Here is a 25,286-nt window from a genome sequence, read left to right as displayed (position 1 = left end):
CATGATATAAGGAATCAAATCCTAATGTGCAGCCGGGTATCAGTTTAAACGTGTCACATTGTGACGCATTTGCAAAAAGATACGTATGACAATGAGCATCAATGAGCTTTGCAGCCAACCGCTGCTAGGTTGTTCGTTCAAGTCTGTTCGAGGCGCAAACATAAAACTGTATTAATTAAAGTAATCTTGGTTGTGATTTTGACGTTATTTGTTGTCCTTTTGGGGGCATCCATTTACTTTTATGTGGAAGGCTAGGTAGCTACATAAGGAAAAAAGTGGATGGATGGATGCTAGATTTGAATCCTAAGGGGTCGAATGACTCTTGAGGATGAAGCTTTCCTCTTATTAAAGAAACAGTCATGTCGGCAGATTTGTGTCTAATTAGCATGTCAATAGACGGTAAATAGAATAAAGTAATGTTTTTCTCTTCCCGATGACACTGCGGAGGTGTATGTGTAATGCACTGTATAAGATCATATAACATGGTTCTGAAGCCATTTTAACTGCCTTTAACAAAGTCAATTTATTGCATAGAAATATCAGTTTATATTTAAATAATTACACACCACAGCTGATGAAAACACAGCGAGAGTAGATTTAATAAAACCGCTTGCTTACTTTGTAGAGACTGCTTTATAGATAGTGAAGGTCAACAGCACTATGCCACAGTAGACCAAACGACATACGCCACAGACAAAACACTCCGTGTGTTTCAATTCAGTGCTTTTGTTGATAGTCTACAGGATAAAGACGGCAGAGACACTTAACATTTTCAACCCAAAACCTGAATGACCTCTTGATTAAATAATAACGTAACCCACCAGGGTTAAATAATAACGTAACCCACCAGGGTTAAATAATAACGTAACCCACCAGGGTTAAATAATAACGTAACCCACCAGGGTTAAATAATGACGTAACCCACCAGGGTTAAATAATAACGTAACCCACCAGGGTTAAATAATAACGTAACCCACCAGGGTTAAATAATAACGTAACCCACCAGGGTTAAATAATAACGTAACCCACCAGGGTTAAAAAATAACGTAACCCACCAGGGTTAAATAATAACGTAACCCACCAGGGTTAAATAATAACGTAACCCACCAGGGTTAAATAATAACGTAACCCATCAGGGTTAAATAATAACGTAACCCATCAGGGTTAAAAAATAACGTAACCCACCAGGGTTAAATAATAACGTAACCCACCAGGGTTAAATAATAACGTAACCCACCAGGGTTAAATAATAACGTAACCCACCAGGGTTAAATAATAACGTAACCCACCAGGGTTAAATAATAACGTAACCCATCAGGGTTAAATAATAACGTAACCCACCAGGGTTAAATAATAACGTAACCCACCAGGGTTAAATAATAACGTAACCCACCAGGGTTAAAAAATAACGTAACCCACAAGGGTTAAATAATAACGTAACCCATCAGGGTTAAAAAATAACGTAACCCACCAGGGTTAAAAAATAACGTAACCCACCAGGGTTAAAAAATAACGTAACCCACCAGGGTTAAAAAATAACGTAACCCACCAGGCTCCAAAAAAACCTGTAAAAATCCATTAAGATGTATTTTTAATATAATTTGATTAGCTGCTATTAGCTTCCTTTTTCTCCAAAGGTCCGTTTTTCATTTGCCTAGCCAGATTTGGAGAAACATCTGTTTCGCTAAGCTTTATGGGTGACTGTGTTAAAGAATGCCATGCGAGGGAAGCTAAAGTGCTGCTGGAAGTTAATTGACTCATTTGAACTGGGGCATCTGCTCGTCGTTTGTTAGCCGCAGACGCTTTTGTGTTCCCTAGGAATAAGGACACATGGCTGACGAAGGATCAAATGGGGGAAAGTATCACACGTACCCAGAAAGCATATACCCCTTCATAAGATCGCTGAGCAGTTGTCTTGGGATTGTGGTGCTGGGTGAAGACTTGTATTGACAGCTCGTAGTCAATGGTAAGATGGAGAAGAATGTTAAGCATTACTTCTGTGATATTTTACATCAGGGGATATTAAATAATATTGAATTGAACTCCAATGACTTGAGAGGTCAAGGAAGAGGTGGAAGAAGACATGGAGGAAGAAATTAAGTCAAGAGTCAAGGTCCAAGAGAGGGAGCAGTTGTGACAGCGGTTTGCCTGCATGGTGACATCTCTATCATGCTCTCAGAGTCCTCCGCATCTAAATCCTGGACAGGGCTTTCTTATAATAACCACACAATGTCCCAGGGCTTTCTTATAATAACCACACAATGTCCCAGGGCAATCTTATAATAACCACACAATGTCCCAGGGCTTTCTTATAATAACCACACAATGTCCCAGGGCAATCTTTTAATAACCACACAATGTCCCAGGGCTTTCTTATAATAACCACACAATGTCCCAGGGCTTTCTTATAATAACCACACAATGTCCCAGGGCTTTCTTATAATAACCACACAATGTCCCAGGGCAATCTTATAATAACTACACAATGTCCCAGGGCTTTCTTATAATAACTACACAATGTCCCAGGGCTTTCTTATAATAACCACACAATGTCCCAGGGCTTTCTTATAATAACCACACAATGTCCCAGGGCTTTCTTATAATAACCACACAATGTCCCAGGGCTTTCTTATAATAACCACACAATGTCATAGGGCTTTCTTATAATAACTACACAATGTCCCAGGGCTTTCTTATAATAACCACACAATGTCCCAGGGCTTTCTTATAATAACCACACAATGTCCCAGGGCTTTCTTATAATAACCACACAATGTCCCAGGGCTTTCTTATAATAACCACACAATGTCCCAGGGCTTTCTTATAATAACCACACAATGTCATAGGGCTTTCTTATAATAACTACACAATGTCCCAGGGCTTTCTTATAATAACCACACAATGTCCCAGGGCTTTCTTATAATAACCACACAATGTCATAGGGCCATTGGCCAGTGGGAAGACAAACTGTAGAGCATATATTTACAATTTCCCTGTAGTCTGAATAAAACTGAAAGTGCATTGGCGCCAACACGGTACAATGTGGTATGCCAGGTGTATATATGGCAATTCTTGTGCATATTCGCACACACACACCTGCACACTCACAAATACTCTCTGCAGTGCACACACAGATACACACTTCCCCAACACACACCCCACTCCCCTGTAAACACACTCACACATGCGATATAACAGCCATCTACTGTCCCCCCTCCGCGGCAGACACCACTCCTGAGCCCCTTAAAAACAAAACTTTCGGCAGAGAGACCAGGCCCGTTAAAACTTTACGAGCCCGACGCCCTCGTGCAATAGGCCGGCCGTGGCGGCACTCCTGCTGCACCAACGATTTATGACGTACCGCCAGTGCCTGTTTCGTTTGTAACCAAACACTTATTCCATTTCCTTGCCGCCAGCCCCTCAGAAGTTTTGACGGAGCCTTGTTTCGCAGGGTCAGGGGTTAAACAAAGGCGGATGAGTGACTCGAAAGGCTTGTGTAAAAACAGCCGGAAGGAGAAGTGGGCCCCCAGGGGACCTAAGGCCGCTACACACTTTACGTAGAGCGCAGCGACGGACCATCGGTTTCTAAGTAGTTCTATTTAATCTTGTGTGACTCGGATTTTGGAACGGACCATATACGACGCTCCGTCGCTCTGTTTGCGTAGGGCCCTTTATACCAGGAGGGCTTCTTAAAGAAGGTGTTGGGGAGCAGCGGAAACGGGGGCCGATTAGAGGGCCAGTAAAAAGAAAGGAGTGTGAAACAACCCACTGAATTTCATTTGGCTGTATCTTAGTGGCAGGATGCCCGTCAGCCGGGCTCCGCTTACTCAGCTACTTCTATCACACACAAGCTGACTTGGCTAAATGTTGATGGTGCCTGGCTACCTGGAACGCAACATGTTTCCGACATGACGACTGCTTCCATGAAACCCAACCCTCACAGCTAAGTGGACCGTCAGTTGTAGCGTTTACATCTCGCACAGTGATGGGACCTGACATATTATAGTAGCTAGCCATATTCAAATCGTATATCATACAATCCTTCCATACCATGGACCGTTTTAACAGGAAGTGAATTTGAAACAGGAGGTTTCCCTGGCATTGGGCCTTGTTTGACATTTGGGTGACTGTTAAATATATTTATTACTCATTAGCTAACCACAACTGCAAGTAAGGCAAGCTGTACATGACCAGTCATGAGATTTTAGGCTTGCCAGGAATTCACTGTCTAAACCATGTGGTCGGACTAGTCCATGTGGTTCAATCTCAATCCCATTACAAGGGAGATAATGAAATGGCAGCCTTGCACTCTGAAAAGCGTACCATCTATTGCTATGACATATTTGTTAAGTAAATAAATATTTGTTACGTAAAGCAAAGATAAGTAGCATTTACAGTTAGCCTAACATCCCGGGATAACACCCTACTTGATAGTTTCAGATATACAGTGCCTTGCGAAAGTATTCGGCCCCCTTGAACTTTGCAACCTTTTGCCACATTTCAGGCTTCAAACAAAGATATAAAACTGTATTTTTTGTGAAGAATCAACAACAAGTGGGACACAATCATGAAGTGGAACGACATTTATTGGATATTTCAAACTTTTTTAACAAATCAAAAACTGAAAAATTGGGCGTGCAAAATGATTCAGCCCCTTTACTTTCAGTGCAGCAAACTCTCTCCAGAAGTTCAGTGAGGATCTCTGAATGATCCAATGTTGACCTAAATGACTAATGATGACAAATACAATCCACCTGTGTGTAATCAAGTCTCCGTACAAATGCACCTGCACTGTGATAGTCTCAGAGGTCCGTTAAAAGCGCAGAGAGCATCATGAAGAACAAGGAACACACCAGGCAGGTCCGAGATACTGTTGTGAAGAAGTTTAAAGCCGGATTTGGATACAAAAAGATTTCCCAAGCTTTAAACATCCCAAGGAGCACTGTGCAAGCGATAATATTGAAATTGAAGGAGTATCAGACCACTGCAAATCTACCAAAACCTGGCCGTCCCTCTAACCTTTCAGCTCATACAAGGAGAAGACTGATCAGAGATGCAGCCAAGAGGCCCATGATCACTTTGGATGAACTGCAGAGATCTACAGCTGAGGTGGGAGACTCTGTCCATAGGACAACAATCAGTCGTATATTGCACAAATCTGGCCTTTATGGAAGAGTGGCAAGAGGAAAGCCATTTCTTAAAGATATCCATAAAAAGTGTTGTTTAAAGTTTGCCACAAGCCACCTGGGAGACACACCAAACATGTGGAAGAAGGTGCTCTGGTCAGATGAAACCAAAATTGAACTTTTTGGCAACAATGCAAAATGTTAAATTTGGCGTAAAAGCAACACAGCTGAACACACCATCCCCACTGTCAAACATGGTGGTGGCAGCATCATGGTTTGGGCCTGCTTTTCTTCAGCAGGGACAGGGAAGATGGTTCAAATTGATGGGAAGATGTATGGAGCCAAATACAGGACCATTCTGGAAGAAAACCTGATGGGAGTCTGCAAAAGACCTGAGACTGGGACGGAGATTTGTCTTCCAACAAGACAATGATCCAAAACATAAAGCAAAATCTACAATGGAATGGTTAAAAAATAAACATATCCAGGTGTTAGAATGGCCAAGTCAAAGTCCAGTCCTGAATCCAATCGAGAATCTGTGGAAAGAACTGAAAACTGCTGTTCACAAATGCTCTCCATCCAACCTCACTGAGCTCGAGCTGTTTTGCAAGGAGGAATGGGAAAAAAATTCAGTCTCTCGATGTGCAAAACTGATAGAGACATACCCCAAGCGACTTACAGCTGTAATCGCAGCAAAAGGTGGCGCTACAAAGTATTAACTTAAGGGGGCTGAATAATTTTGCACAGCCAATTTTTCAGTTTTTGATTTGTTAAAAAAGTTTGAAATATCCAATAAATGTCGTTCCACTTCATGATTGTGTCCCACTTGTTGTTGATTCTTCACAAAAAAATACAGTTTTATATCTTTATGTTTGAAGCCTGAAATGTGGCAAAAGGTCGCAAAGTTCAAGGGGGCCGAATACTTTCGCAAGGCACTGTACCTTGAATTAGCGACACTGCCTTGGTAATCATCCAGCAATCTAACATCCCCTTATCTAATCTCGGACACAAATCGTAAGGTTTAGCTTCAGAGTCGAGATGTGGGGGTGAGGTTGGAAGCAGGGGAAGTAGGTGAGCGGGAGGGGTGGGGGGCAAGTAGGACATAAATACGTCAACAAACATTTTAATTGGCTGGGAGTGAATGACTCCTGTGTATTTCCCTGGATGGCCCTTCCACTCTGCCTTTATGTTCCCTCCTCCCAGCCTGTAAAGGGCAAGGGAAGTTATTGAGCCAGGTCTGCTGCTGCTACCACACACACACACACACACACACACACACACACACACACACACACACACAGACACACAGACACACAGACAGACAGACGCACACACACACACACACAGAGACAGACACACACACAGAGAGAGAGCGAGACCGACACAAACACCACACAGAGAGACAGACAGACACACACACACACAGAGAGACAGACACACACAGACAGACAGACACACACACACATAGAGAGACAGACACACACCACACACACACACACACACACACACACACAATCACACACACACAATCACACAGGGATCAGTGATATGGCGACAGAAGTGGTCCTTCATAAATACATAATAATCAATACACCAGGCCTCTAGACATTTGTGTTACATTGTGTTAATAACTTCCATTGATGAACTTCCGGCGCCGACAGAGATGGCCGCCTCGCTTCGCGTTCCTAGGAAACTATGCAGTATTTTGATTTTTTACATGTTATTTCTTACATTGGTACCCCATGTAATCTTAGGTTTCATTACATACAGTAAGTAACTACTGGATATAACAGCAACGTCAACTCCTCATCATTACGACCAGGAATACAACTTTCCCGAAGCGGATCCTGTGATTTGCCCACCACCCAGGACAATGGATCGGATCCCAGCCGGAGAACCAAAACAACGTCGCAATAAAAAGGGGCAGACAAAGCGGTCTTCTGGTCAGGCTCCAGAGACGGGCACATCGCGCACCGCTCCCTAGCATACTACTCGCCAATGTCCAGTCTCTTGACAACAAGGTTGATGAAATCAGAGCAAGGGTAGCATTCCAGAAAGACATAAGAGACTGTAACGTTCTTTGCTTCACGGAAACATGGCTCACTCGAGACACGCTATCGGAGTCAGTACAGCCAGCTGGTTTCTTCACTCATCGCACCGACAGAAACAAGCATCTTTCTGGTAAGAAGAGGGGGGGGTATGCCTTATGATTAACGAGACATGGTGTGATCATAACAACATACAGGAACTCAAGTCCTTCTGTTCACCTGACTTACAATTACTCACAATCAAATGTCGATTGCATTATCTACCAAACAAATTCTCTTCGATTAGACACATTGACGGCCCTGAACGAACTTTATTTGACTCTATGTAAACTGGAAACCACATATCCTGAGGCTGCATTCATTGTAGCTGGGGATTTTAACAAGGCTAAGCATATTGATTGTGCTACCAGGGCTGGTAAAACCCTGGATCATTGTTATTCTAACTTCCGTGACGCATATAAGGCCCTCCCCCGCCCTCCTTTTGGAAAAGGTGACCACGACTCCATTTTGTTGCTCCCAGCCTATAGACAGAGACTAAAACAGGAAGCTCCCGCGGTCAGGTCTGTTCAACGCTGGTCCGACCAATCTGATTCCACGCTTCAAGATTGCTTCGATCACGTGGATTGGGATATGTTCCGCATTGCGTCAAACAACAACATTGACGAATACGCTGATTCGGTGAGCGAGTTCATTAGCAAGTGCATCAGCAATGTCGTACCCACAGCAACTATTAAAACATTCCCAAACCAGAAACCGTGGATTGATGGCAGCATTCGCGCGACACTGAAAGAGCAAACCACTGCTTTTAACCAGGGCAAGGTGACCGGAAACATGACCGAATACAAACAGTGTAGCTATTCCCTCCGCAAGGCAATCAAACAAGCTAAGCGTCAGTATAGTGACAAAGTAAGAGTCGCAATTCAACGGCTCAGACACAAGAGGTATGTGGCAGGGTCTACAGTCAATCACGGATTACAAAAAGAAAACCAGCCCAGTCACGGACCATGATGTCTTGCTCCCAGACAGACTAAACAACTTCTTTGCTCGCTATGAGGACAATACAGTGCCACTGACACGGCCCGCTACCAAAACCTGTGGACTCTCCTTCACTGCAGCCGACGTGAGAAAAACATTTCAATGTGTTAACCCTCGCAAGGCTGCAGGCCCAGACAGCATCCCCAGCCGCGTCCTCAGAGCAAGCGCAGACCAGTTGGCTGGTGTGTTTATGGACATATTCAATCAATCCTTATCCCAGTCTGCCGTTCCCACATGCTTCAAGAGGGACACCATTGTTCCTGTTCCCAAGAAAGCTAAAGGAAACTGAGCTAAACGACTACCCGTAGCACTCATTTCCATCATCATGAAGTGCTTTGAGAGACTAGTCAAGGACCATATCACCTCCACCCTAACTGACACCCTAGACCCACTCCAATTTGCTGGGGCCCCACAAGGGTGCGTTCTGAGCCCGTTCCTGTACTCCCTGTTCACCCATGACTGCGTGGCCATGCACGCCTCCAACTCAATCATCAAGTTTGCAGACGACACTAAAGTGGTAGGCTTGATTACCAACAACGACGAGACAGCCTACAGGGAGGAGGTGAGGGCCCTCGGAGTGTGGTGTCAGGAAAATAACCTCACACTCAACGTCAACAAAACAAAGGAGATGATCGTGGACTTCAGGAAACAGCAGAGGGAGCACCCCCCTATCCACATCGACTGGACAGTAGTGGAGAGGGTAGTAAGTTAAGTTCCTCGGCGTACACATCATGGACAAACTGAATTGGTCCACCCACACAGACAGTGTTGTGAAGAAGGCGCAGCAGCGCCTCTTCAACCTCAGGAGGCTGAAGAAATTTGGCTTGTCACCAAAAGCACTCACAAACTTATACAGATGCACAATCGAGAGCATCCTGTCGGGCTGTATCCCCGCCTGGTATGGCAACTGCTCCGCCCACAACCGTAAGGCTCTCTAGAGGGTCGTGAGGTCTGCACAACGCATCACCGGGAGCAAACTACTGCCCTCCAGGACACCTACAACACCCGATGTCACAGGAAGGCCATAAAGATCATCAAGGACAACAACCACCCGAGCCACTGCCTGTTCACCCCGCTATCATCCAGAAGGCGAGGTCAGTACAGGTGCATCAAAGCAGGGACCAGAGACTGAAAAACAGCTTCTATCTCAAGGCCATCAGACTGTTAAACAGCCATCACTAACATTGAGTGGCTGCTGCCAACATACTGACTCAACTCCAGCCACTTTAATAATGGAAAAATTGTTGTAAAAATGTATCACTAGCCACTTTAAACAATGCCACTTAATATAATGTTTACATACCCTACATTACTCATCTCATATGTATATACTGTACCCTATACCATCTACTGCATCTTGCCATCTATATGTACTACATGTATCACTAGCCACTTTAAAACAATGCCACTTTTATGTTTACATACCCTACATTACTCATCTCATATGTATATACTGTACTCTATACCATCTACTGCATCTTGCCTATGCCATTCTGTACCATCACTCATTCATATATTTTTATGTACATATTCTTCATCCCTTTACACTTGTGTGTATATGGTAGTTGTTGTGGAATTGTTAGGTTAGATTACTCGTTGGTTATTACTGCATTGTCGGAACTAGAAGCACAAGCATTTTGCTACACTTGCATTAACATCTGCTAACCATGTGTATGTGACAAATAAAATATTATTTGATTTTCTACCCTAGACCTATAGCATTCAACAGTGTGTGGGTGGGTGGGTGTGTGTGTGTGTGTGTGTGTGTGTGTGTGTGTGTGTGTGTGTGTGTGTGTGTGTGTGTGTGTGTGTGTGTGTGTGTGTGTGTGTGTGTTCGCATGAGTGTGTGCTCGGAATTGGATTGTAGCAAGAGTGCCTCATCCATTCATCCCTTGTACAGTAAAGATCAGACCTTAGGGTAAGCCCTGGTAGTGTATTGCTGCTGCTGGATCCACATACAATTTTACCAACCACAACACCATCAATGGGAGGTTAAACAGCGGGACCAGCCGGCCGGTATAACCAGCCACAACACTGGGTGCTCTCAAGTGGACATTTGCAAACACTGTGTGTTCAGCCAAGGACATAGCTCACCAAATCAGTCCATTTCACATTTAATCAGCCCCTATTAACACCTTAATCTCCAAACACCATTTTACGATCTCCTTCAGTCTCTTTTAACCCTCTCAACCGTACCGCTTTCCACTTATCCGCATGCCGGTTGGGCCCATTGCCGCCCATTGAGGTAAACTAATCGAATCCCCCAATTTATTTATTTTCCGATCGGCGCACACGTATGCTGCCGCTGTGTGTATGGTGCCGCTGTGTATATGGTGCCGCTGTGTGTGCAGGTCACAGCCTTTACTGTGTCGAAGAAGACAGAGGGGTTTGTAATGATTGCGTTTTTTTGTGTCGGATGTAAACAAAGCAAGGTCAGAGGCCTAGCGCGGCTTTAATCCCCCCAGCTGAAGTGAAGAGGAGCCCCGGAGAAAGTGCCACACGCTGGGCCACTCTATAGACCAGAGTTCCCCTCCCTAAGGGATTGTCTCTAGTCAACAGTCTGCAGAATTGGATTGGCTTTTTCCTTTCTTAATTGTTTCTTGTTCTTTGTTTCTTTTTTGGGGGGGTCTTGTATTGGGGTCTTAATTGTGCGTGACCTCTTGGTGCTAGGTGTTGGAAATACGATAAATGAGATGAAACGTCAAAAAGGTTGTGTCGATTTTAAGGGCTGTCCCCAACAACAAAAAATATTGGTCGACCGAGAGTCGTCTGTTCTTTTGGTCGATTGGATGAAATGTAAAAATGTATACTTTTTCATATGTGACTGGTTTCAGGAAACTAGGCATATGTCGCACGTCACTACTTCACAGGTGAGGCATTTCAACTTTTTTTTTGCAGAAATGCCTTCTGGAACATGTGAACTTTCATGTGCCTTAATAACAAACTTGTATGCCATCTGTGAATATTAATAAAACATTTAAATTACAAGCCTAGTTGGTTTAACCAACGAAAAAGACTGGAACCTTCCCGCTAGCCATGATTGGCTGAGATAATGGATGGGCTGAACATGCCGAAAGATAAGTTCAGATTGGCCTGCCATGTAGCATGCTTCTGTCTATAATATGAGCAGCTCAGTATGTATAGGTAAAGGTATCGCGAAGAACTGCAAAAGTGTTGCTAATGCTCTCCACTTCTGGAGACGATGAGGAAATCTCTGATTTAGGTTAAAACATCTTCATTGAACCAGACATTGTAGAGTATTCGGAAACGGCGATCACGGAAGAAGTTGATCAAATTTTGAAATCAGTGGAATGCCGGTGGAAGCAGAGTATGATAGCTAAGGAGATGGAGAAAATTCTGGCCTTTGATTGCAAATATGCAGACGGTGTCGAAAAGAGAACACACAGAAGGCTGTTGTATAAAACGCCTGTCTCCGGATTACATATTCAAACTAAGGGAAACCATGGCATCCGTGACAGAGAGGGAGAAGCGTTCATCCATGTATATACGGGTAAGAGTCTAGCTAGCTACATTTTCAGATATTATACGTTTCAAATTTTGTCAGAAAGTCGTTTCCATTGCAAGTTAAAGCTTGCTAGCTAACATTACATGTATGATCTGTGTAGAAATATTATTCGTATCTCAATAAGCCATTTACATTGCTAGTTATAGCCTAATGTTAGCTAGCTAGCCAACATTAGCTACCTGCAGCCTCATGCATGGGTGTAACGTTATGAGTTGGGATTATGGTTCATTGTTTAGCTAGCTACATGTCTAAACAAAAGACTCCATTATGCAAATAACAATTTCACTGTACCATTTACACCTTCTGTATCCTGTGCATGTGATTTTATTTGATATAGTGTATGTTTACCAGAGACGGTAATGTGAAGAACAACATGACTGTACCAAACTAAAATTAGGATATAACATTAAGCCAACAAGACAGTGTCCAAGTTCTAAAGTTCTCTGGTAGAATGCCCTGCTTTTATGTCGTCACACTCACAACCGTAAACTATTTTCTGTAATTAGTTTGACATTAACTTGGAAATAATTATCTTGTTGGGAATTTATTTTCCTGTAATGACAAATAAAATTTGCTAAAGTTAAGTTGTTGTCAGCTAGGATATGGTCATTATTTGAACTGGCTAGCCAGCTAACGTAACGTTGCTAGTTTAAGAAACAGACACCTCAGAAGTCCTCAACTGGCAGCTTCATTAAATAGTACCCGCAAAACACCAGTCTCAACGTCAACAGTGAAGAGGCAACTCCGGGATGCTGGTCTTCTAAGCAGAGTTGCAAAGAAAAAGCCATACTTCAGACTGGCAAATACAAATAAAAGATTAAGATGGGCAAAAGAACAAAGACAGTTTCTTGGCAATTTCTCGCATGGAATAGCCTTCATTTCTCAGAACAAGAATAGACTGACGAGTTTCAGAAGAAAGTTATTTTGTTTTTGGCCATTTTGAACCTGTAATCAAACCCACAAATGCTCCAGATACTCAACTAGTCTAAAGAAGGCCAGTTTTATTGCTTCTTTAAATCAGCCTCTGTATGCCTATGTAGATATTCCATAACAATTAGCCATTTCCAGCTACAATAGACATTTACAACATTAACAATGTATACTGTATTTGTGATCAATTTTATGTTATTTTAATGGACAAAAAATGTGCTTTCTTTCAAAAACAAGAAAATGTCTAAGTGACCCCAAACCTTTGAATGGTAGTGTATACTAAATACATTTTAAACGGAAGGGTTTATTGGTGTTAAAATACACCAGTTACGCTATTTTGGACCACCTATCGTTTTTGTGTTTATCCTTTTTCATAACGACAAGGACAAGTTTGATGTCGGACGACAATAGAATGTTCATGATGTCACTGTGACAACTGTCTACAGATATGTCGATAGACGTAGTATAAACCAGACTTTAGTCTTGAAATCTTTGGTTGTTTAGTACACTACCGTACTCACTCTGTTTAGCACATGGCCTCACGTGAATCCTTAAAGGGATGGGTGGGGCTAAGGCTTAAGAGGGTGTGAACGATGCAGAATGGGCTTAGACAAAGAGCTCTCCAGTAGGTGTTACAAATATTCAAGGACAATTTTCTCAAAAGTGGGGTTACAAGTTTAGCAACTTTCAAAGCAGAATTTCTCTCCCTTGTTCTTCAACTGTAGTGTATGATACACAGGACCAGTCAAACGTTTGGATACACTTACTAATTTCAGTGTTTTTCTTTATTTTTACTATTTTCTACATTGTAGAATAATAGTGAAGACGTCAAAACTATGAAATAACACATATGGAATCATGTAGTAACCAAAAAGGTGTTAAACAAATCCAAATATGTTTTATATTTGAGATTCTTCAAAGTTACTAAAGCGGAAGCCAGATATCAATAAAGCCTAACCAGAAGAAAAAACCCTGTTCTGGATTGTCCTCCTCCCGCTGCTGCTGGCCTTCGCAGATTCTACCATTACGCTTCTAAAGTTGCCGGTAATAGGCCATAACAGAGTTCGAAAACCTTTTCCATTTGGAGTACCAAGTTATCGTACCATCTCTACTGATCTGCGTGCCAGTTATGATTTTAATAAGCACATTTTCATGGAACTTTTCATGGAACTTTAATTTAATTTATAATAAAGTCTTCATATCTAAAAAGCTAAGTCATGTGGTTAATCAAAATTCTATCTAAATGAAAATTATAGAAATCTAAAAGTAACTTCTATTGCCAATATGTAAAAATAGCCTACATAAAGCCAACAAAAAAAACATTGCAGCCCCCAGGTACAAAATATCCTGATAAAAATAAATATCCTTTAAGTCACTCACACTGGCTACCCATGGCCTGTCTGCAAGGAATTTGAAACATTGTATCAACTATTAACTTGATCAGGCCCTCACCAGTTTCCTGCACCTGTAAACCCCAGACAGACAGACACAGCTGTAGGCTATTTTGCACAAGGAATAAGAAGTAATCAGGTAGGCCTATTTTATGATGTTTCCACTGGATCAGAGCATGATATTTTTTCCCCCCTTCATGCTGAGTGGTTAAGGAAAGAGCTGGAAAGATATTTCAAATAGGCTACATTGAGGAACTACTGTCATTCTCAATGGATGTAAAAGCAGACTTCTATTTACTTTCTGTATGAGGTGAAGAAAACATGACTTTGATAAGCTCCACAGTGATAGAGAGTTAAGACGATCAGAAATAGTATCAGATCCCCAGATGGGCACATTTATAGGCCTACATTTGCGCGCAGGCCAGGTAGCCTAGGGCTACTTCTATGCGTAATCCGTAGTGTGTCCTTACTCATGATTGACAGGACGCCCCAAACAAAAGAAAATGAATAAATTGACAACTCGTAAATGGAATGAAATAAACCCAAAGTTTTTTTTCCTCACAAGTGTAGCCTAGGTTGTGCTCTCTGCAAACAACGTGTCCACTCCAACAATGACAAGACTATAATAATAATATATTCAATGCATTAACAGAAATGACTGTAACCAAACAAACAGTGTAGATTAAAAATTCTGAAAATGAACAGTAAATGTCTACTGGTGATACTGGTGTGCCATCCCCACAGCTTCCGCAATGGATTAGTCTACCGAGACAGGTGTGAATCAGACAGGTGTCTCGTGTGCCATCCCCACAGCTTCCGCAATGGATTAGTCTACCGAGACAGGTGTGAATCAGACAGGTGTCTCGTGTGCCATCCCCACAGCTTCCGCAATGGATTAGTCTACCGAGACAGGTGTGAATCAGACAGGTGTCTCGTGTGCCATCATTTTTAATATTTACTTGCCACTGCTCGACAAAAAAAATCTATCGACCAGTCAAATAAATGTGGTCAGCCCTAGTCGATTTAGAGCATCGTTTGACAACTAGTACACAGAAGAACTAGTCTACATACTGAGCACGAAATTAATGAAAATATAGCAGTGTCCAAACTAGTTCTGTTTATGAACCAGTGACACTGGAGTCAAGGAACTAATGTTAACATTCACTGCTCAAAGTTTAGATGATAATTGTTTCCCTCAAATCTTTGCTCAAATTTAACACGGTACGGTCAATAAACACATAATAATATAATCAATCAGACTAACAATCAAACCAAATAAAATGTAAACAAAGAACCTAGAGAATGCATCTATAAAGTCATGAATGAACATGCCTGTCACATCCACAATCCAACCAACCTTGTTGCCTCACAGGTGTGCCCTCCACTACCCCTGTTATCCTGTAGTCACCCCACTGCCCCCCTTCCCCCAAACAACAACACTAAATGCGGCCAGCCAGCCCCATGTTGCCCCCCTCCCCCATGCCCTGCCAATTGGCCTGGCCAGGCCAGGAACCTGTCAGTGTCGATTGAGTTGAGCCTGAGCGGACCTGCTAGAGAGGACGTGCTGTTCCTGCTCTGAGAGGGCCCACCACTTGTTTCTAAAGCCTGGGAAAAGAAAAGGGGGCTCCCTGTTCGCATTCCTCCCATCCGAGCTGCCAACTCTCTCTCTCTACCCCCCTCCCTCTATCCCTCCCTCAAAGTGGAGAAACAGGAGAGGACGAGGGAGGGTAAATGAGATGAACAAAAGGCGTTCTGTGGACGCGGCTCTGGCTGCTTTCCATGTCAACAGTTCGGCGGGTTCAGAGGTCACGTTAACTACATTCATACCCAGCAGCACCCTTGTTTTGCTCCATGAAGTGAGCCGCGGGGGTGAGCCGCGGGGGTGGGCCCAGACTTCAGCGTTTTCATCCCTCTCTCGCACTCTCCCCCCAAACCCCCTAATCCTTCGAGATATTTCTGATCCCTTCACATGTTTCTGCTCAATTAAAACAAAATGGACGACCCTGCACTCTCTCTGGGGAGTGGGACAGACGGACAGAGAGAGAGAGCCAGAGAAACAGCAAGAGGAAAAAGTGATAGGGCCCTCCCTGAGGTGAGGCGAGCTAGCCTACTCACCAGAGCTAGCCAAACAAACAGGTAAATAACTACTGTGAACTTCCAATTAGAGAGAATAGAAAGAGGACCCGGTCATATAGGTGATCTGCAAATTCCATATTGGGCTAATCCTATTAACAAAACAGCTAGCAGTCCATGCGTATGCACAAAAAGATGGCTTTGCTAAGTTTCACCCCCATGAAGCCCAGAAACAAGGTTCAGATTTTGGATTAGGATGCTGGTTAGAAAGTTACAAAGCAGTATCCATCTGACTCTGACGTAAAACTAAAACAAATGCATGGGTTTCAATTATTGCTGTTTCTAGAGTACATTGTGTGACTGGGCCACCAAGAATCAACATGAAGAGGATATTAATTTATTTTTTATTTCACCTTTATTTAACCAGGTAGGCCAGTTGAGAACAAGTTCTCATTTACAACTGCGACCTGGCCAAGATAAAGCAAAGCAGTGCGACAAAAACAACAACACAGAGTTACACAAACAAACGTACAGTCAATAACACAATAGAAAAATAGAAAAAAATCTATGAACATTGTGTGCAAATGTAGAAGAGTAGGGAGGTAAGATAATAGGCCATAGAGGAAAAATAATTACAATTTAGCATTAATATTGGAGTGATAGATGTGCAGATGATGTGCAAGTAGAGATAATGGGGTGCAAAACAGCAAGTAGATAAATAACAATATGGAGATACGGTAGTTGGGTGTGCTATTTACAGATGGGCTGTGTACAGGTACAGTGATCCGTAAGCTGCTCAGATAGCTTATGCTTAAAGTTAGAGAGGGAGATATAAGTCTCCAGCTTCAGTGATTTTTGCAAATCGCTCATTGGCAGCAGAGAACTGGAAGGAAAGGCGGCCAAAGGAAGTGTTGGCTTTGGGGATAACCAGTGAGATATAACTGCTGGAGCGCGTGCTACGGGTGGGTGCTGCTATGCTATGGCTAGATGACCTGGAGCCAGTGGGTATGGCAACGAATATGTAGCGAAGGCCAGCCAACGAGAACATACAGGTCGCAGTGATGGGTAGTGTATGGGGCATTGGTGACAAAACGGATGGCACTGTGATAGACTGCATCCAGTTTGCTGAGTAGTGTTGGAGGCTATTTTGTAAACGACATCGCCGAAGTCAAGGATCAGTAGGATAGTCAGTCTTGCGAGGGTATGTTTGGCAGCATAAGTGAAGGAGGCTTTGTTGCAAAATAGGAAGCCGATTCTAGATTTAATTTTGGAATGGAGATGCTTAATGTGAGTCTGAAAGGAGAGTTCACAGTCTAACCAGACACCTAGGTATTTGTAGTTGTCCACGTATTCTAAGTCAGAACCGTACAGAGTAGTGATGCTAGTCTGGCGGGAGGGTGTGGGCAGCAATCGGTTGAAGAGCATGCATTTAGTTTTACTAGCATTATGATTTTTCAATGCCAATACCGATACCGATTATTGGAGGACAAAAAAAAGCCAATAACGATTAATCGGACAATTTTTATATATACTTGTAATAATGACAATTACAACAATAATGAATGAACACTTTAATTTTAACTTAATATAATAAAAAAAAACATCTATTTAGTCTCAAATAAATAATGAAACATGTTCAATTTGGTTAAAATAATGCCAAAACACAGTGTTGGAGAAGAAAGTAAAAGTGCAATGTGTGCCATTTAAAAAAGCTAACGTTTAAGTTCCTTGCTCAGAACATGAGAACATATGAAAGCTGGTGGTTCCTTTTAACATGAGTCTTCAAACTTCCCAGTTAAGAAGACTTAGGTTGTAGTTATTATAGGAATTATAGGACTATTTCTCTCTATACCATTTGTATTTCATATACCATTGACTTCTTATAGGCACTATAGTATTGCCAGCCTAATCTCGGAAGTTGATAGGCTTGAAGTCATAAACAGCGCTGTTCTTCAAGCATTGCGAAGAGCTGCTGGCAAACGCAGGAAAGTGCTGTTTGAATGAATGCTTACAAGCCTGCTGCTGACTACCACCGCTCAGTCAGACTGCTCTGTCATATATCAAATCATAGACTTAATTATAATATAATAAACACACAGAAACACAAGCCTTTGGTCGGGGCTGCAGGTAGGCTAGTGGTTAGAGCATTGGACTAATAACCGAAAGGTTGCAAGATTGAATCCCCGAGCCGACAAGGTAAAAATCTGCCGTTCTGCCCCTGAACAAGGCAGTTAACCCACTGTTCCTAGGCCGTCATTGAAAATAAGAATTTGTTCTTAATTGACTTGCCTAGTTAAATAAAGGTAAACTAAAAAAAATACTAATCAATATGGTCAAATTCAAATCATTTTGAAAACAAAACGTTTATTCTTTCAGTGAAATACGGAACCGTTCCGTATTTTATCGAATGGGTGGCATCCATAAGTCTAAATATTGCTGTTACATTGCACAACCTTCAATGTTATATCATAATTATGTAAAATTCTGGCAAATTAATTACTGTCTTTGATAAGAAGAAATGGTCTTCACACAGTTCGCAATGAGCCAGGAGGCCCAAACCTCTGCATATACCCTGACTCTGCTTGCACAGAACGCAAGGGAAGTGACACAATTTCCCTAGTTAATAGTGCCTGCTAACATTAATTTATTTTAACTAAATATGCAGGTTTAAAAAATCTACTTGTGTATTGATTTTACAAAAGGCATTGATGTTTATGGTTAGGTACATTGGTGCAACGACAGTGATTTTTTTGCGAATGAGCTTGTTAAATCATCACCTGTTTGATATATACAGAGAAACAGCCCCCCCCCCCCAACCAAACTGAACTCTATCTGAGAAGTAGTTGGTGAATCAGGTGAGACAGTCATTTGAGAAACCAAGGCTATTGAGTTTGCCGATAAGAATATAGTGATTGACAGAGTTGAAAGTCTTGACCAGGTCGATGAAGTGGCCTTCCTAAGCCAGGATTCAGACACGGCTAGGACATCCGGGTTGACAGAGTGTGCTAAAGCAGTGAATAAAACAAACTTAGGGAGAAGGCTTCTAATGTTAACATGCATGAAAACAAGGCTTTTACGGTTACAGAAGTCAACAAATGAGAGCACCTGGTGAATGTAAGTGGTGCTGGGGGCTGCAGGGCCTGGGTTAACCTTTACATCACCAGAGGAACAGAGATGGAGTAGGATAAGGGTACGGCTAAAGGCTATAACAATTGGTTGTCTAGTGCGTTCGGAACAGAGAGTAAAAGGAGCAGATTTCTGGGCGTGGAAGAATAGATTCAAGGCATAATGTACAGATAAGGGTATGGTAGGATGTGTATACAGTGGAGGTAAACCTAGGCATTGAGTGACGATGAGAGAGGTTTTGTCTCTAGAGGCACCAGTTAAGCCAGGTGAGGTCACCGCATGTGTGGGGGGTGGAACAAAAGGGCTATCTAAGGCATATTGGGCAGGGCTGGGGGCTCTACAGTGAAATAAGACAATAATCACTAACCAAAACAGCAATAGAGACAAGGCATATTGACATTAGGGAGAGGCATGTGTAGCCGAGTGATCATAGGGTCCAGTGAGTAGCAATAGATGAGTCAGGGAGCCGATTCAGTAGTCGCTACTACGCTAGGCGAGCTGGAGACACAGCGATTCAGACAGCTAGCGGGCCGGGGCTAGCAGATGGGCCTCCGGCGACGTCGCAACGGAAGAGCCTGTTGAAACCACCCCGGACGATTATGTCGGCAGACCGGTCGTGATGGATTGGCGGGGCTACGTGTCGGCAGTAAAGGGTCCAGGCCAATTGGCAAAAGAGGTATTGTAGCCCAAGAACTGGCTGGTGGACCTCTTTGGCTAGCCGGGAGATGGGCCTAGCTTGAGGCTAGCTCAACCCTAACCGGTGCTTGCTTCGGGACAGAGACGTTAGCCAGGAGTAGCCACTCGGATTGCAGCTAGCTAGCTGCGATAATCCGGTGTAAAGGTTCAGAGCTTGCGGTAGGAATCCAGAGATGTGGTAGAGAAAAAGCAGTCCGATATGCTCTGAGTTGATTTGGCGCTGTGCAGACTGGTAGGTATTGACCGAGCGAAGGCTTGTTGTTGTCCGAGTTAACAGTGAAGACCACTAGCAGTGGCTAACTGACTACTAGTTAGTTAGCTGGCTAGCTTCTGATGGGGGTTTCGATTCTAAAGTATAAAAATAGCACAGTCTGACTCAGAGTCATATATTGGACCAACTTTTAGAATGTTGAATATTGTTCTAATTCCAGACATTCAGTTACATAGCATTGTTAGAATATTCCTCATGTCATGTTAATGGGGAGCTAACATGGCTGCCATAGAATGTTGAAGTGTCATGTAAATACATCATAAAGCAGAAACCTAAATTTCCCTACTCTCTAAATACACTGACCAAAAATATAAACGCATGTAAAGTGTTAATCCCATGATTCATGAGCTGAAATAAAAGATCAGAGAAATGTTCCATATGCACAAAATGCTTATTTCTCTAAAATGTTGTGCACTAATTTGTTTAAATCCCTGTAAGTGAGCATTTCTACTTTGCCAAGATAATCCATCCACCTGACAGGTGTGTCATATCAAGAAGCTGATTAAACAGCATGATCATTACACAGGTGCACCTTGTGCTGGGGACAATAAAAGGCCACTAAAATGTGCAGTTTTGTCACAGAACACAATGTCACAGATGTCGCAAGTTTTGAAGGGAGCCCAATTTAATTTTATTGATGGCAATTTAAATGCACAGAGATACCATGACAAAATCCTTAGGCCCATTGTCGTGCCATTCTACCGCCGCCATCACCTCATGTTTCAGCCTGATAATGCACGGCCCTATGTCGCAAGGATCTGTACACAATTCCTGGAAGCTGAAAATGTACTTCTTCCATGGCCTGCATACTCACCAGACATGTTACCCATTGAGCATGTTTGGGATGCTCTGAATCGATGTGTACGACAGGGTGTTCCAGTTCTCGACAATATCCAGCAACTTCATTAAAAAGGAGTAGATATGTCGCGCAGCATGAGGCAAGTGGTGGTCAGACGAGATACTGGCTGGTTTTCTGATCCATGCCCATACCATTTATTTAAGGTATCTGTGACCAACAGATGCATATCTGTATTCCCAGTCATGTCAAATCCATAGATTAGGGCCTAAAGAAATTATTTCAATTGAGTGATGTTCTTATATGAAGTGTAACTCAGTCAAATCTTTGAAATTGTTGCATGTTGCGTTTGTATTTTTGTTCTGTGTACATGCCTCTAGTCTGACTACTGTATGTGCATCCTGCGTTTGAGACTGGTTAGATTAGCTGTGGACATTGACAGGAGGAAGAGAGAGAGAGAGAGAGAGAGTCAGAGAAAGACAGAAACAGAGAGAGAGACAGCGGGAGAGACAGAGAGGGAGAGAGGGGGGGGGTTGAGACAGAGAGAAGGGAGGAGAGAGAGAAAGAGATAAGAAGGGGGGATGAAAAGAGAAAGATAAAAATAGAACTGCAGATATCAATCAAGTGAAAAAGAAAGAGAGAAATAGCTCTGAGACTGAAAGAGAGCAACGGATTCTCACATTACTGTAATTATTTTTTGTCAACATTCATATTTTATCCACCTTCAAAAATATAAATAATGGAGTCAAAATAGTCCCTCGTTTTTGAACAACACATATACCCTTACTGATCCAGGTACTTCTTCCAGCATACACAGAGACAGAAATCAGTAGAGAGGGGAAAGGGTGGTCTCTGGACCACAAAGGAATTACTAGTCAGAGACAAAACATTAAGGTTGGAGTGGTCGGATTTCAAAGCACCCGAGTGATGGGATATCCGGGAACGTTTTCCGGCCTTTACCCAAAGCGGTGGTGGCTTGGCTCTCTAACCAGCGGAGATACTACAGCTGCTGCTCCATCAGAGTGACATGCGTGCATAAACACACCCACACAGATAAAACTAGATACACATAAATACACACTCCCTTACTCTTTCTAACACACACAGGGGCATGTGCAAGCACGCACACACGCACACACACACACACACACACAAAAAAAAAAAGTCAGGCCCTATTCTCAGGTCACACACACACACACACACACAAAGCTCATGTTCTTTAATAGTTATGACCAAATAATGTATCAGTACTATCCATCTAGATGTAATGTACAGTCATGGCCATAGGTTTTGGGAATGACACAAAAATGTATTTTCACAAAGTCTGCTGCCTCAGTTTGTATGATGGCAATTTGCATATACTCCAGGATTTTAGTGATCAGATGAATTGCAATTAATTGCAAAGTCCCTCTTTGCCATGCCAATTAACTGAATCCCCAAAAAACATTCCCACTGCATTTCAGCCCTGCCATTCTCTCGTTAACACAGGTGTGAGTGTTGACGAGGACAAGGCTGGAGATCACTGTCATGCTGATTGAGTTTGAATAACAGACTGGAAGCTTCAAAAGGAGGGAGGTGCATTGGAATTATTGTTCTTCCTCTGTCAACCATGGTTACCTGGAAGGAATCACGTGCCGTCATCATTGCTTTGCACAAAAAGGGCTTCACAGGCAAGGATATTGTTGCCAGTAAGACTGCACCTAAATCAACCCTTTATCGGATCATCAAGACCTTCAAGGAGAGCAGTTCAATTGTTGTGAAGAAGGCCCAGCAAGAAAGCACAGCAAGCGCCAAGAACCGTCTCCTAAAGTTGATTCAGCTGCGGGATCGGGGCACCACCAGTACAGAGCTTGCTCAGGAATGGCAGCAGGCAGATGTGAGTGCATCTGCACGCACAGTGAGAAGAAGACTTTTGGAGGATGACCTGGTGTCAAGGACAGCAAAGAAGCCACTTCTCTCCAGGAAAAACATCAGGGACAGACTGATATTCTGCAAAAGGTACAGGGATTGGACTGCTGAGGACTGGGATAAAGTAATTTTCTCTGATGAATCCCCTTTCCGATTGTTTGGGGCATTCGAAAAAGCTTGTCCGGAGAAGACAATGTGAGGGCTACCATCAGTCCTGTGTCATGCCAACAGTAAAGCATCCTGAGAACATTCTCAGCCAAGGGAGTAGGCTCACTCACAATTTTGCCTAAGAACACAGTCATGAATAAAGAATGGTACCAACACATCCTCCGAGAGCAACTTCTCCCAACCATCCAGGAACAGTTTGGTGACGAACAATGCCTTTTCCAGCATGATGGCGCACCTTGCCATAAGGCAAAAGTGATAACTAAGTGGCTCGAGGAACAAAACATCAATATTTTGAGTCCATGGCCAGGAAACTCCCCAGACCTTAATCCCATTGAGAACTTGTGGTCAATCCTCAAGACGTGGGTGGACAAACAAATTCTGACAAACCCCAAGCATTGATTATGCAAGAATGGGCTGCCATCAGTCAGGATGTGGCCCAGAAGTTAATTGACAGCATGCCAGGGCGGATTGCAGAGGTCTTGAAAAAGAAGGGTCAACACTGCAAATATTGTCTCTTTGCATCAACTTCATGTAATTGTCTATAAAACTCTTTGACACTTATGAAATGCTTGTAATTATACTTCAGTATTCCATAGTAACATCTGACAAAAATATCTAAAGACACTGAAGAAGCAAACTTTGTGGAAATTAATATTTGTGTCATTCTCCAAACTTTAGGCCACGACTGTATATGAAATGTATCAAATGACTTTATGTTGCTATATAACTACTGTAAAATGTGTGTAGAATGGACATGTAATAACAAAAGAAAAAGACGTAAAAACAACGTTTATTTTTGTCCTCCGAAGAGGGGGGGTGGTGGATGAGCCCCCCCAAAAAATTATAATAATAACTAAAACATACACACCGATAAAACTAGCATACACAGGAGTATGTGCAAACACACTAACAATCAGGCCACATCCTCAGGTCTCGAAGTGTTGTTTCATCCCTCAAGGCTCACCACCCCCCACCAAGACCCAGGATCACTTCCCTCTAGACTCACCACCCCCCACCAAGACCCAGGATCACTTCCCTCTAGACTCACCACCCCCCACCAAGACACAGGCCAAATGGCCGTCTGCGAATCATGCGCTATTTACTTAACTAGGCAAGTCAGTTAAGAACAAATTCTTATTTACAATGACGGCCTACACCGGCCAACGCTGGGCCAATTGTGTGCTGCCCTATGGGACTCCCAATCACGTCTGGTTGTGATACAGCCTGGATTCTAACCAGGGTGTCTGTAGTGACACCTCTAGCACTAAGATGCAGTGCCTTAGACCACTGCGCCACTCGGGAGCCCATTGGTGGTCAACAGTGGATGACTTGGTAGAAAGTAGGGTGATCTTGCATTCAGTATGTGTTTGAGAGAATGTTTGAGATAGAGAGTGAGTGAGTGTGTGTGTATGAACAGAGAACACGGCCTGACTTCTGCCCACAGAGAATGTGAAAAGCCACTGGTGAAGGTACATTCACGACTAAGATTTAAGAGTCCATAGGACCCTCTGTAATGCTTGTCCTGTCCTGTCCTGTCCGAACCGGTCCTGTTCTGTCCATTCCTACCTGTCCTGTCCTAACCAGTCCTAACCTGTCCTGTCCTAATTTGTCTTGTTCTAACATGTTCTGTCCTGTTCGGTCTTAACATGTCCCATCCTAACCTGCCCTGTCCTAATCTGTCCTGTTCTGTCATAACCTGTTCTGCTCTGTACAAACCTGTCCTGTAGCTCCACTTTTGCCAAGTCTCTCTCCCTTTGCTTTTTCTCTGATATGATGATGCAGAATATCCAACTATAGAATAGTCACAACTGACTTAAAAACAACATGCCCCCCCCAAAAACACACAATTCTCTGTTCTATTAATTGCTCCTGTAAGTTGCTGGATAAGAGAGTTTGCTAAATGATTCAAATGTAAAAATCTAAGTTCAATGGTGCCGACACTGTACCTTGTGGTACGCCGATATAGGAAACTCTCTCTCTCAAACACACACAGACACACACACAAAGGGGTTTCACCTGAGGATGCAGTAGCAGCTGTGGGCCCCCGAGGAGAGGCGGCAGAAGCCAAAGCGCTGCTTGCTCTCGATGTCAGTCAGAACAAAGGTGAAGTTCTGGCCCACTTGGCTCACCGACAGACTGCATCGCACAGAGAGGATGGGAAGCAACCAATCAATCAAATTTATCCATAAAGC

The 25,286-nt window shown here is 43.0% G+C and overlaps 1 protein-coding gene across 9 annotated transcripts in view; it reads right to left on the bottom strand.

Annotated features, from left to right (window-relative positions):
• Positions 1-25,286, bottom strand: part of dennd1a (DENN domain containing 1A) — a 171,130-nt gene that overhangs the window by 74,273 nt on the left and 71,571 nt on the right. For all 9 annotated transcript variants that reach the window (XM_090233752.1, XM_090233753.1, XM_036976815.2 and 6 more), the window contains exon 5: positions 25,111-25,230. In XM_090233752.1, the coding sequence (XP_090089878.1) occupies positions 25,111-25,230 (120 nt within the window). The remainder of the gene's footprint in view (positions 1-25,110; positions 25,231-25,286) is intronic.

This window comes from Oncorhynchus mykiss, chromosome 5, assembly GCF_057628025.1.
Source record: "Oncorhynchus mykiss isolate SJ-2025 chromosome 5, ASM5762802v1, whole genome shotgun sequence".
Taxonomy (NCBI): domain Eukaryota; kingdom Metazoa; phylum Chordata; class Actinopteri; order Salmoniformes; family Salmonidae; genus Oncorhynchus; species Oncorhynchus mykiss.
The sequence above is the reverse complement of the archived record's forward strand: the minus strand, read 5'-3'. Positions and strand labels throughout refer to the sequence as shown.